Source organism: Budorcas taxicolor, chromosome 7 (assembly GCF_023091745.1).
Source record: "Budorcas taxicolor isolate Tak-1 chromosome 7, Takin1.1, whole genome shotgun sequence".
Lineage (NCBI taxonomy): Eukaryota > Metazoa > Chordata > Mammalia > Artiodactyla > Bovidae > Budorcas > Budorcas taxicolor.
In genome coordinates, this window is record NC_068916.1 from 49,840,218 (window position 1) to 49,854,212 (window position 13,995).

At 56.2% G+C, this 13,995-nt stretch overlaps 1 protein-coding gene across 5 annotated transcripts in view; it reads right to left on the reverse strand.

Annotated features, from left to right (window-relative positions):
- Positions 1-1,058: 1,058 nt before the first annotated feature.
- Positions 1,059-13,995, reverse strand: part of SIL1 (SIL1 nucleotide exchange factor) — a 250,181-nt gene continuing 237,244 nt past the window's right edge. For all 5 annotated transcript variants that reach the window (XM_052642451.1, XM_052642452.1, XM_052642450.1 and 2 more), the window contains exons 8-10: positions 5,903-5,999; positions 5,308-5,472; positions 1,059-1,575 (exon numbers count right to left, since the gene is read on the reverse strand). In XM_052642451.1, the coding sequence (XP_052498411.1) occupies positions 1,219-1,575; positions 5,308-5,472; positions 5,903-5,999 (619 nt within the window). In that variant the 3' untranslated portion in view covers positions 1,059-1,218. The remainder of the gene's footprint in view (positions 1,576-5,307; positions 5,473-5,902; positions 6,000-13,995) is intronic.

Consider the following 13,995-nt stretch of genomic DNA (forward strand, 5'->3'; position numbering starts at 1 on the left):
CCTGTGACGCCTGGGCCCCGAGGCATCCTACTCCAACTCCACAGACCCTGGCCCCCCTCCTGCCCCCCCTAGAGAACGCTCTGCTGCAGCAGCCCTCCCAGGCTCTCCGTGGGCAGGAGCAGGGCTGAGGCCACTGACCTGCCCCGGGTTCCTCTGGGCCTCGGTTTGCCCTCAGCTCAGCAAAACTGAGATATCTACACACAAGGCCAGGGTGGGGAGAGTTCTACACAGAGGCTGGGAGGGGCGGCCTAAGCAGCAGGAGTGAGCCTCTGGTGCATTGGGAAAAGCTGAAAAACAAACGCACCAGAATCCAAATCAGGAAAGCCCAGAGCAGGGGTTGCTGTGGCAACCTGCAGCAGGCTCCCAGCCTGGCGCTAAGCCTCTCTGGGGTGGGGGCTGCGGCTTGTCAGGCTCAGCTGCCCCTGCCTCCAAGGCTGCCACCTCCGGCTCAGTGCAGAGCACATGGACGCAGAAGAGAGGCAAGGGCACGGACAGGCCCCTTTGCTCTGTCAGGTGGGCCCAGCCTGGGCTCCCACTACCAGCTGTGGAGAGATTATTCCTCTTCCAGAGTGACACCTCCACCCAAAGGTCAACAGAGTGCACCAAGCGCCCCCAGTCCCACCACCCAGGACCCAGCCTCACCCATCAGCTGCCTGGGCTGACACAGCACCCCTGTGTGTGGAGATGCCCTCAAGCTTCTGCCACCAGCCTTGAAACTAACATGCAGGCACGGGACAGAGGCGGCAGAGTGCCCTCCACAGCTGGGTGAGGAGGGGCGAGCGCGAGCGCTGGACACTGGTGCAGTGCTTTCTGTGTGTCTTCTCGCGTTTAATGGCATTCCCCTTTGACAGAGGAGAAAACAGTCTCAGGGAAGCTAAGTGTCACCCCAAAGTCACAGAACCACTGGTGGGAGAGAGCTGGGTCCAGCTGGGCCTGGATCCTTCCCACAGGGCCTGTTACCAGGCGACCACCCAGCACGTCACCAGGGAACCTCAGCAGCCTGTCCACCCAGTGACCACCAAAGCGCTGTGCCCAGACCACACAGACACAAGCAGACATTGGCCGTCATACCTCCATTTAATGGCCAAGCCAGCACTGCCCAGATGATGCCCAGGCCCCAGTGGGGAAGCCCCCCGTCCTGCCTGGTACCCCCTGAGAAGCCCACCCAAGCTGATGCCCCTCAGTCTCACAAGTAGCGTCCCGGTTTCAGGGGCAGCCTCATCTCAGCTCCATCAGCAAGCTGTTGATGGAGTCCAGGAGCTCCCGGAAGTAACCCTCGTCCTCACCCTCCTGGAGCTCCAGGGCGGCCAGTGCCTGGTACTCAGCCTGCAGGGTGCCAAGTGTCCTGCGGAGCTGCGTGTCCTGATGGAAGCGGTCCCGGCAGGTGGCCAGGAGGGCGCCCAGCGTCTGCAGTACCTTCTCGCGGGCGTCGTGCTCTGGCAGTGCCAGGAGGTGGGCGGTGATCTCGCACCAGCCCTGCTCCTGCAGGCTGGGCAGGAGGCGCACCTGGCGATACTGCTGCAGCTTCTCGGGGGACATGTCCCGCATCAGCTCGGCATCCTCCTCCGCAAACATCTGTCGTCCGCACGGCCGGGGCGGGGGTGGGGGCACACGGGACAGAACAGAGAGCTGTCAGCTCCGCCCTTCAGACTTGAAGGCACTTGGCTGACCCGTGAGTCTGTCCCCTCTCTGTCCACACCCTTGGGCCTCAAAGGCCCTTTGGAGGCAAGGTCAGCTGGATTCACAGCTCTACACATGCTCTCCAGCCCGTCCACATGTCCACCCATCTGTCCATCCATCCACTCATCCAAAAAAAAAAACCCTGCAGTGTCCCAGGTGCTGGAGAAACCAAGACGGAGACAGGATCCCTGCCCTCAAGCAGTTCGGAATCTGGCAGAGCAAGTCCTCAATGTCACGATGCATTTCGTGTAGCAGGGTGGGGTGGAGGCAGACAGTCTGGGCTCAAACCCTGCTCCACCACTGACAGCTGAATGACCAAACGGCCTTGGGCTGGCACTGAGCCTCCCTAGGACTCAATGTCACCACCCCTCATGCGGACGAGATGCCGAAGCCCCTTCAGGACGGTTGGGAGGACTCAATGGGACAGTGAACACACAGCCAGTGCCTGGCACACGGAGCCCACCAACGAAGTGAGCTTTACCATCATCAAACGGCAGCTGTGCCAGCGGCAGCATCAACACCACCACCACAGACCCACTCCCTCAGAGGAGTCAGGCATGGCGGGGAGAGGAAGCCGGTGTTTCCCTGAGTCTTGAGAGGCTTGTGGAGTTGTCCAAGGGGACGAGGGTGGAGGGTTCACACACATGGGAGGCCTGTGACAAGAGGCCTGGGCCCGTCTCATGTTTGCAGCCCGGCAGGCTGTTAATGGTGGATGGGCACGAGGGCCAGGCTAGGCACAGAACACACAGAGCCCTGGGCATCCCTGGCCTCTACGCCGAGGGAAGTCTGGGCAGGAAGTTACACACATGGCCTGTGTCGGTGATGTGCAGAAACCCAGCTCCAACAGAATGTGGTGGGAACCAATCCTGGCAGGCATTCAGAGGCAGGAAGGGAACACCTTAGACCTGACAGATTACCACCTCACTTCATTACATAGAGTACTAACCACTGCACGATCACAGCACGCCACCAGGAGTCTACCAGTCACTTCACTCGTCAGAGGAAGGTATGCGGAGACGGAGGAGCAGCAGTGGGCGCACTAAACGCACCCTCAGGAAGAAAGAAGGACTCGCTGCCCTAACTCCAGGGGAGAATGGGGCGTGCGCGACAGGGCAGGCAAGAAGAAAGCCCAGAAAAAGCTCAGGGCCCACAGCAGACCACCTGATGGCTCTGGGGCTCCTCAGAGCCGGCAGGGGAAGCAGCAAAGCAGAGAGGGTCAGTTTTCTGACACAGAAAAGGCTAAGAGGGACGTGGCTGTCATTTCCTAACCTACTCCCATCCCGCCAGCTCCACCCGTGAAACACGCCCCAGTCCTGACAGCTCTCTGCCCCGGGGCCCTACTCTGCGCTGTGCCTCTCAGTCTCCTGCCTCCCGGGCCCAGCCTGCCCCCTCCAGGCCCCACCCCAAACCCTCCACACTGGGCATTTCTGACGATAAAGATGGACTCCCCTCCCTGGGACGTGCAGGCGCTGCAGGCCCTGCGCCCCGGGCGCTCGGACGCCTCCTCACTGGTGCCTTCACTCTGGCACGTGTCACACTAACCCTCCCCTAGGGCCTGTGCAGGGGCAGCTCACACTTCCAAGCACCCTCTCACCCAGCACCAACTCCACAGTCAACCTGACTCAACCCTTAGATCTCACTCAGCAACTCCCCTGACTGCCCCAAAGAGTCAGGGCCCTGATCGTAAGCCTCCAGGGCCCACACGCTCTAGGAGGGTCTCTGGTAAATGTCTGCCTGGAAGCACCAGAAGGGCAGGGACTACGGGCCGGGCACAGCACCGGGCAGGCAGACACCCAGGCAACACTTGTGGAAGGGCCCTTCAGCTCCATGGAGGCATGAGAAGACATGGGTTCATGACCACAGGTAGGCGTCCCAGCTCTGCAGGAGCCCGGATATCAGGACACAGTTTCTTAGTAGAGGGTCTGCCCAGAGCCAACGGACAGAAGAAGAAATGCCTGGGGTTTGGCAGACGATCAAAGGGGCAAGGACCAAGGAGTCTGACAATCTGAGAGGTGGGTCCACACTTTCCTGGGAATTCTGAAATCCAGCCACTACCTCTGCACACCAACGATGCCCTCAAGGAGCCTGGCACCCCTCCACCCTGTCACACCTCTTCCTTTGGGAGCCCTGTACCCATCCCCCATGTATGCTCTCTGAGAAACCACAGAACAAGACGCCCTGACGGCCTTAAGCGCAGAGCACGCCTGCCGTCTGTTCTATCGCTCCGGCTGAAACCCCTCCACCATCTTCCTCCTGCAGACAGACGGCTAACTTCGTGCTGTTTGCAGAGAGATGCCAGGCCCTCCCTGATCCTCATGGCACCCAAAGCCTCCAGTCTGGCTCCTGGGCCAGCTGACTCAGAGAGCCTTGGTCAGACTGCCAGCGGCGGCTCCCCGGGGATGACGCAGTCACAGTGCCCTGTGCCAGGGCTGGGGGCAGCAAAGACACCCAAGACACCAGGGGAAAGTGACAGCGTTCTCCCAGGAAATGCCAACCAATGCACACATCCTTCCCCAGGCTTGCTGCCCTGTTCCCAGGACGTCAACTGTGCCCAGGCCTTATTAACTGGATGTGAGCACCACATGGCTGCCTGCTGTTCTGAGAAATCAGGTTTCTGCAGCTTAGAGGGGTGAAGGAAGAGAGAGGAGGAGGGGAGAGAGAGGAAGAGGGACAGCCTGAGAGACGAGAGAGGACAAGAGAGGCAGAGAGACCGAGTGCACACAAACAAAAGCCAATAGGTGGAGAGAAAAGCAGCAAGGGACAACCCTGATCCAGCCTGAGCCCTGGGGGAGGGGTGCACAGAGCCGAGAGGCGCAGCAAGGAAGGGGTGGGCCCTCTGTCTCCAGCATGGTCCCTGCGGCTGCCCAGCCCTGCTCCACTGAGCCGAGTGGACTGTGGGGAGAGTGTGGCCCCTGAGAGGCAACAGAGAAAACCCTGCCAGAGCTCTCTGCAGCAGCTGAACTAAGAAATCAGGCCTGCCTGGTTTTACCCTCTCCTTAATTAAGACACCTTCCAAGCTCACAAAGACCAAAGTGGGCTGGGCACCAAGTCTCTGTGCAGGCAGCAAGCCCCTGGGGCCCTCGATGGCAGCTAGTCTGAGTCTGGCCCAGAGCCAAAGCTCCCAAACCAGAGGAGGCACCTTCAGGTTTCCAGAATCTTCAGGTTCAGCGTTATTCTAGCCCGGCTCCTTGGTCTCCTGGCTGCTGTGGTGGCTCCAGACACAAGCTGCTCCACCCCACCTGCTCCTGGTCGCCCCCACCCTACGCTTCACCACACAGGAACTTTCGTTCCATGGAGGGCTGATCTTGGCTGTTCAGGCCTTCGGTCATACTGACCCCGATGCCTGCACTCTTGGCCCTGACCACTGCCAGCATCCCCTCCTCCCTCCCACTCCGTGCAGCTGTCAGGCATGAGCTTAGCAGTCACCTCCCACAGAACATCCACCCTGACATCTCAGAAGTCCTGGGCTCCATCACATCCCTGCCCAACTCCAGGCTGGCACACGTGCTCAGGTCACTCCGCTATGAGGATGGAGGGACAGAGGGAAAATCCTGGGGGAGGGAGAGGTCAAATGACCAGAAGCACACACAAAGCAGAGGGCGGGGTGGCCGGGCCCCGGGCACTCACCTTCTCGGTGACCAGGTCATAGAGCAGGGTGGCCACACGCACGGCCAGCACCTCCATGCCCTTCTCCTGGACCAGACTCCTCAGCACCTGCAGCCCCCCCAGCTTCAGGAACTGCTGCTGGGCGTAGGGGAAGTGTCGTAACAACGAGCACAGGGCGAACAGGGCCTGGGGAGAAAGAGACCCTGATGGGTGAGGGGCCACAGCGACCAGGCCCTGCGGCGGGCACCCAGAGGGGCCCCGGGAGTCCCAGCCCAGCCCCCTTCTCTCTGGCTCCACCCACCACCCTCGGCATTAGCTGCACCCCAGGACCCAAGGCTGAGAGAGGAGAGACATCAGACACCTTCAACATCACCCAGTGGACAAATGGAGGCCCAGGGCAGGAGCTGGGGTGCTGAAGCTGGGAGCTGAACCCAGGCCTCAGACACCTCACAGGCTGCCTGGCTGCTTCAGAGAGAGGCCCTTCCTGCCACGCCACCCAGGGATGACCACTCAGGCCCCCAAGGGTTACGAGTGCAGTCTGGAGAAGGACCCTCCTCGCCTTCTAGGTTTCACAGGTGTGCTGAGGTCTGAACAAGAAAAAAGGGCAGAAACACACCTTCTTCTTTGTAGTGAGAGGCTGCTCCGTGGCCAGAATGACCAGCAGTTTCTGCAGGGCTCCCCCCTCAATGGCCTCCACCTGGACCTTTGGGTTGCTGTGGGGAAGAACAAGAAACCATGATTTTGCACCTACTCACCAACCTGGGGGCATGCCCAGCCCGGTAATGGGGCTGCTGCCACAGCAGCCATCCCTGGTGAAGAACAAAGGGGGCTTCCCCCTCTGGACAGGCTAGGACCTAGCTGGGCAAACAAAACAAAATGACGTGGGTCCACCTGGGTACAGTGGCCTACGGCACAAGCGACAGGGCCCAGGGCCCCAGGCCAGCGTCCACTCCTCATCAGCCAACAGGCTGGCGTGATCTGGGGATGGAAATCTCATTTTCAGATCCCACTACGCTAAATGTGCTCCTTCAGGGTCCCTCCAATGGAAAGCCTTCCTCCACGCTCCTCGAGGCAGCCATACCTGCTCCCCTGCTGCCTCCAGGAATCCAGGAGCATCACGCTCTGGGGAAACTAACGGGGTGTGGAGCTGCAAGGCCTCTTCCGCCCCCTCCCCTCCCGAGTGGCGCATACAGACAGAGCATGGGGAGGAAGGCAGGCAAAAAGAAAGGATCCAGGGAGCCTCTGGTCCTGGGGAGATCCTGACACAGGACCAACCCAGCTGCCTCCTGCCGTGCTCTCCACTCTGTGCCTGTCCCTGCATCCCAGCACAGGGTCTGCCGTGGCGCAAGCCCTGGGCAACAGGGAGGGAGTGAGCTGACACGTGGACAACCATAACTGCATCAACCAGCAAACGGGCAGCAATGAAACACTCAAAACCCAGGGCTGCCCCTGGAACTCCAGTGCCCATTCTGGGCTGGAGAAAAGAGTAATGATGAGCTTCAAACAAACATTTCAGGCAAAGCCCTCCCGGATGAAAGGACAGGGGGCCTGAAGGGTGAGACCTCCCCTGGGGCAGTGTGCCAGACAGGGACATGCTGGGAACCATTTGCTTTCTAAGACTAAACTGGTGATGAATTATGGATTGAGAGCCAAGTGCAGGGACCTGTGTAGTCAGGCCCTCGAGGAAGACTGAGATGCCCTTACCAGCAGCTTATAAGGTCTTGGGAAAGGTGGCAGGCAAGTGAAAGCCTGAGACCAGCAGCAAGGGGATGGGGTAGGGGCTGGGCCCGAGGTGAGACGCAAGCACACAGAGGGCCCCGACTCTTCCGGGCTCTGGCCGCCAAAAAGTACCCTGGAGACCCAAAAAGCACCTGTTTCTCCAAAACCCCACCTCAGCAGGGGGCCCTCACAGCATGGGGAGAATGAGGCAGGATGCTCAAGATACAGACAAATCACAGAGATGACTCCTGGTCCAAAACCCAGAGAAAGCAGAGGCGGACAAGAAGAGAGAGCAGGCGGCTCAGAGGAGAGGCCCTGGCCGGACAGTACAGTCACAGGGCCCAGTGAGTGCCTGACGGCCCACCCTCTACTCCTGCCAGGCGGCAGCCTCAAAGCTCAGTGCAGCCCAAGCACACAGGGCTGGTCTTCCCACTGTAAAATGGGAGGAGCCCGCACCCCTCCGCATCTCCTCTGCAGAAAGGACACGAGGGTGGGTGCCGGCCTCTCCCACTGCAACTTCACTCATGTCTGAAGAGCCGTCTGCAGAAGAGGGCTGGAGTCGCTGGGGAGGAAGGCTGACAGCGCCTCTCCAGACAGGCAGGTGGGCGCTGATGCTGGGAGTCTGGCACTGAGCCTCTCCCCTAGCCCCTGCTCCCGCAACTTGAGACAGGCAGCTGCTTCATCAAAGGGTGAGCTAATTAGGGCTGTCTCTGCCATCGTGTGTCTGAGGAACGCTCACCCGCAACAGGCAGGGTCTAGGAAAAGAAGTCAACCACGCTGAGAAAATTCATACAAACGTCAGATGCAGTCTCCCAAGGAAGAGATGGCTAGGAGGCCCAACATCGCATCAGCTTCAGGGAACGGCACAGAGGAGCCCCGTCCCCAGTGGGCCCCCACAGCGGCAGACAAGCTCCTTCAAAGACGGCATGCGAAGCCTCGTTCTCGTCTACAGATCTGCTGAGAACAAGACCCAGAGAGGCAACACAGCTCAGGAGCAGAGGGGCCCCCAGGGAGGCCCAGCCTGAGCGGCCCTGGAATGCCTCCCTATCACCAGCCTGGGCAGTGCTAAGGGAGGGGAGAGACACAAAGAAGACTGGTCTCTGCCCCCCACCAGGTCTCAGCTGGTAGAAGGGGAGAGAAGACCCAAACCCCAGAGGGAACCAAAGCACAAACAGTGAAAAAACAGACTACCAGGGGCCAAGGGGAGGGCACGTACTCTGTGGGCAAATCCCTAGGAACCTCCAGAGGAAGAATAAGCCAGTGGGAGTAAACAAAAAATGCCCAAAGCTAAGAAGAGACATGGCTTCCCAGTATTTCTGTCCACAGACGCCTGATGTGGGGTAGGAAGGGCCGCACAGCACTGTGCCAGGGAAGATCTAGAGGAAGGCACAGGCCAGGCAGTTAACTGCTCAGAGACGCCCCACGTGCAGAACAGATCCTCGTGGACACTCAGCTTCTTTTCTGCTGCTCAACACTGGCAAGCCAGGCTCCACACACACAAGAGACACCGCACCACCATATTCCACTTACAGGCTCCAGAGCGAATAAGTGAATGGCTACGTAACTTTAGGCCCTGCCAGGTGGCTCTGAACCTACAGTCGGTGGGGCTTCAGAGAAAGAACAGGAAAAGTCTGGTCTGGAAGAGCCAGCAGGGCTGCCCGAAAGAAGCGAGACTGCAGGAGACCGGGAGGTCAGGTGAGGAAGACAGTCTGTGGACCAGAAGACCAGCATGTGCTCGGGGAACAACATGAGCACGTCTAGAGAGGCTAGGAGACCGTTCAGTGGAGGCTGCCCTGAAGAATCATTGAGAACAGGGCTGAGAGGTGCAGCTGACCCCTGACACAAAGGCAGGTCAGGCTGTGACTGAGCAGGGGAGATGCAGGACCCATAACCTGCCCAGTAAGTGGAACTTGCTCCTGCTTCTCTTTCCTCGACACTTGCAAGGCAAAGTGGGGAGCTGGAAACGTGCCTGCAGGGCACACAGACACAAGAGAGGGCCCAGGAGAAGGGCCTGTGTCAGGACCCAGGGGTGGGAGAGGACTTGGAGGGACACTTTGAGGCAGGCCAGCCCACCACTCGCAGGTCAGGCCGGCGCTGTGGTGCGGTGTGTGTCTCTCTCTGCCCAGCGTCCTTTCTCCTCACCAGGCTCTGACATCCTTTCTTCCCTTCCTCCTTTGACTGACTCTCCCACTCCCTGTGGTCCTGATGGGTAAGGGGCCTGTGGCCCAGCACTGGTTCATCATGTTGCCCCTTCACCAGGCCCTCAGTGGGCTGCTGAGGACGGGCCATCAGAGCCCTTCAGTCTTTGACCCTGGAGTCAGGACACAGAAGTTTCTTCTCCACAAGGCAGACAGTGTGCTGCGAGCCAGGGTACCTACAGCCAAGAGCAGCCAGGTTCGTCCCAACCCCTCTAAATGGAGGGGAGCCCATCCAGAGTAGGAAAGAACAGAGCTCAAACACAGAAGTACACCAGTGAGAAAAAGGGAAAGCCTCGTGCCTACTGCCCCTTGACAGACTCACTTTCATGAGGCAATCAATCTACTCTTTCCCACCTGCAGCCGAGTCCTGAAGACCTGCGTGAGTAGAGTAGGACCAGCGGCCAAATGTGGGCCTGTAGCCGAGTGTGGCCTTGGCAGCCCTGGGCCTACACCTTGACCAGCTTGAATGAGAGAACCCACGTAACTCTAGGCCCTACCCCAGGGCTCAGGGCTTCAGTGGTTTCATGGACATGCCAGAGACTCCATACAAAACCCTTCTGAAAACAGCCTTCTAGTGCTTTCCAGTCAAGGGGCTGAGGCAACACAGCCGGAGGGTGGAAAAGACCAGTCTCACATTTCTAGATGTCACTCAGTCCATCCATCAGGGACAGTGGAGAAGGGCTTCTCTTGAGCAGTCAGCCCTGGAAGGGCAGACACAAACCTGCTCTCAGAGAACCTCTCTCCCGAGAGCTCAGCCCTGGGCTCTGAATGCTCTCTGCTATGTTTTGGGGGAAGAAGTGCCCCAAACAGCGCAGAGTGAGGTCTATAGGATGTGCAAGGGGCAGGGCCCAGAGAACATTCAGCGAGAACCCTGTAAACAATGGCTGATGGCCTTAGGTGAGTCCCTTTGCTTCAGAGTCTTCACCTGAGGCAGAGCTAAAACTACCTTGAGTTAAAGACAGAAAAGCCAGTGAGCACCAAAATGCTAGCCAATACACTGTGACTGAAAGACTGCAATCACAGCACGCTTGCTGTGAGCATTTTGCGGCCAGACCAGAACACAGCTTCTCCTCGGCCCAGAGGCCCCAGGCACATGTATGCTGGTCTCAGCCCCTCCCAGTCCAGACTTAGGATCTGAGCCGCAGCCACAGAGCCTGGAGGCGGGCGTGGGGGTGAGGGTGTCTTGCCGCTGGACGATGGGTGTCCTGACAACTGAGGCATTGAGTGAGTTAAAGGGCAGGAGCCTGGCATGTCTCTCAGCGACATCAGTGGCGCTGGTGTGCTCAAAGTCAACAGAAGGATATTACGGACGTAGCTCATCTACCATGAGATAAATGAGAATAAACCTTGTTCAGGGCTAAGCCGGCTGGGCTGAATAAACACCATTAGCACTTGGATTACTGGGATGTTCACAATCAGCAGGCGAGTCAGCTGTCTGAGTGCAGAGGGACAGCAGCAGCTGCTTCTCAGTAAATCTTGGCGTCGGGGGGGAGGGGGCACTGCAGAAGCGGAAGAGACTGCATTTGCAGAAACCAAACAATTTGGGTTGGGGTGACCAATGTGGGAACCTGCCAAGGGTCAGAGGTCATGTTTTAGCTAACCAGGCTGAGCAAGTGTCAGGGGGTGTTGAGGGGGTGGTGGAGCTGATCTCAGGGTGGGCAGCCAGGCCTGGCCATGGGGGCTCAGGACAACGCTGCCCGCTTTAGAGGCAGGGAGCGCCTCCTCCCTCCCGGGCACTCAGGATGCAGCTATATCATGTTCAAGGGAATATGGCACCCTTGTTCTAAAACTGAGGGCTTTCAAGATGGTGAGGGCAGAGCAGTAAGTCAAGTACAGGCCCTCTACCTTGAGGGGTCCTCTGCGATGCACGGGGGCGGTGGAGCAGGCACTGCTCCCAGCGGGAGCGTGTGCCCAGAAACAGGAAATGCACAGAATCTGCTCACCCAGCATGCTCATGGGTGAATCAGAACAGTAAGGGCTAAAAAGGGAGTCTGAATCAGTGGAAAAGGAGAAAAACAGAAAGGGAGAGGACAGGAAATACGGACTGGGTTGATGGCTTCAGTGGGGGCTGAGGAAATACTAAGCTGAGACCCCTGGCGTAGAGCCTGTGTGGTCCAGAGTCACAGCCCAAACCGAGATGTGGGGCCTGTTCACAGCATGCTGGGGAAACAGAGGGTATGTGCTCTCTCACGAGTCCCTGCAATATTTCTAGGTAGGACAATCATTACTCCGTCTTAATAACAGAAGACAAAGCTGCCACTGTTCTGAAAGGCTCTCTGAGAAGATGCTGTGCAGTGGGGAGAGGGGGAAACCTCAGGTTCAATCGTTTGTGCTCCTGCCTGATGACGCTGTGTATGCTCAGAGAAAGGTCCCTTCTCTGACGGCCTCAGCCTGTCTGAGCCCCAGTGAGTGGCCCTGGGTCCCCTGTGAACACAAGAACTTGCAGGATGTGTACTCCCAAAACAGGCTTATTAAGGATCTACACTAGCCTACCACCTAGGGATTAATGCGGTTAAGCAGTCATTAATCAATCAAGACATGGACAGTTATCAGCTTAGAAAAAAACCAAAAACCACATACAACTCTTCCACATGAAAATGAAGCTGCCAGGAGAAATAAAGACACTGAAGCCTGTAATGAGCTTCAAACCATGTAACTGTGGTGGGAACCACGCTGGGCCTCTTAGAAGTTCCATCTGGACATTGAAGAAGAGAAGGGAGTGTCACAAGACCCATTCAAATACAGTCCCCAAACAGATGCCAGTCTCAGAAGCCAGTGTAGGGTGCCCGCAGTCCACCACAATGACACAGCTCACAGGAGCATCTCCAGAACATCTTTCCAGACACAAACACTCAGAATGATAACCTGCCCACCCTGGGAGAGAAAAAGGGGGCTCAGAGGAAAGGGCACTGAAGAATCTTCTTGACATCTGGGAGCCCACAGCGCTGCCTCACAGTCACCTGGGGCATTCCCTGCCCCAGCCTTAAATCACTGCAGTATGTGCACGCTAAGTTGCTCAGTTGTGTCTGACTCTTTGAGACCCCATGGACTGTAGCCCACCAGGCTCCTCTGTCCATGGGATTCCCCAGGCAAGAATATGGGAGTGGGTTGCCATGTGCTCCTCCAAGGGATCTCCCCCACCCAGGGATCAAACCTGCACCTCTTGTCTCTGGCACTGGCTGCTGGGCTTTTTTTTTTTTTTTACCACTAGTGCCACCTGGGAAGTCTAAATCATTTCAGACTGGGCACTAAAAAACTACTATAGAGGGATTTCTCTGGTGGTCCAGTGGTTAAGAGTCTGTGTTCCCGGTGCAGAGGGCCTGGGTTCAATCCCTGGTCACGAAGCTAGATTCCATAGGCTGCATCTAAAGAGCCCATCTGCCTCAGCTAAAACCTGGTGCAGCCCAATAAACAAATAAATTTTTTTAAATACCATCGAAAACTGTACAGAAAAATAACAGAAAAGTGGCACAATGAGAAAAGACTTCCATCAAGAGTCACAAATTGGTACCATTTTACTACATTTTCTCTACATATATTTACACATTTTTCCTGAGATCTGAAGCCCCTTTACCCCAAACGTATCAAGTGTGTATTTCCTAAGAACATAACCACAGTAATTAAAATGAGGAAATTAACATGGTGCATGATCTACACATATTCAGATTTTGCCAACTGTCTCCAAAATATCCTTTATTAGGAAAATAATTTTAGTTCAAGGTCCAACCCAGCCCGTACACTATGAATTGAGAAGCATGTCTCCACATCTCCTTTAACTGTGAGGCAGCCTTCCTTGGTCTTTGTCTTCTTTCCTGATGGTAACAGTTTGGAAGTGCACAGGCCAGTTGTTGAATGTCCCTCAGCCTGAAGCTGATATGTTTTCCTGGTTAGACTGAGGTAGTGCATGTTGGCAGGAGTGACACGAAAGCAACGTCTTATCTTTCTCAGTGCCTCATATAAGGCAGGACGTGACACCATTCAGGCTCAAGAGTGGCTGGGTTCACTTTGATTACTTGATCATGGTGGTACCTGCCAGCTTTCTCCGCTGTAAAGATACTACTTGTCCCTTCGAAACTGACATGTATTTTGCAGGGAGATTCCTTGAGATATGAAGACAACCTGTTCCTCATCAAACTTTCATCCGTTAGTTCTGGAGTTCACTAATGATTTTTATTTAAAATAATTAATCCTCTGCCCCAAGGCCATCTGTTCCTAATATTTGAGGCCATATCCAAGCTTTTGGTAGTATTATCACAAAACTGACTCACACTGGGCCTGCCGAGGTCGAATCCCTGAAGGCTGTTCCTATCACACTCTGATGAGGCAAGGGTTCCCCAACACGGCCCTGAATACAAGCAGAGCAGGTAAAAAGCCAGTTATAAATGGTATGGGTGGACTGACACCATATATTTGTTCCTGCATGGTAAGATTTAAAAAAACACAAAACAATGAATGTGGGTTATTTATAAAATTAAAAATTTAGTAACAGCCAAATTTACAATGTCACTTTGCTATGTGTTTCGACAAACACTTCTGAAATGCAGGTTCCCTCTTTGTCTACAACATTGAGTCTTAACTTCTAGGCTGGTAAATTTTTCTAAAAAAGACATCAGAGTTAGGAGGCAGCATGGGAGTCTTCTGGGGTGCTGATAAAGTTCCGTTTCTTGACTCAGGTGGTAGTTACATGGGTATATTCACTTTTAAAAAGTCATCAAGTGATACACGTAAGATGAATGTACTATTTTAGAAGGAAGAGAAGGAGGAAGGAAGGGATATGAAGCTTTATATCAGT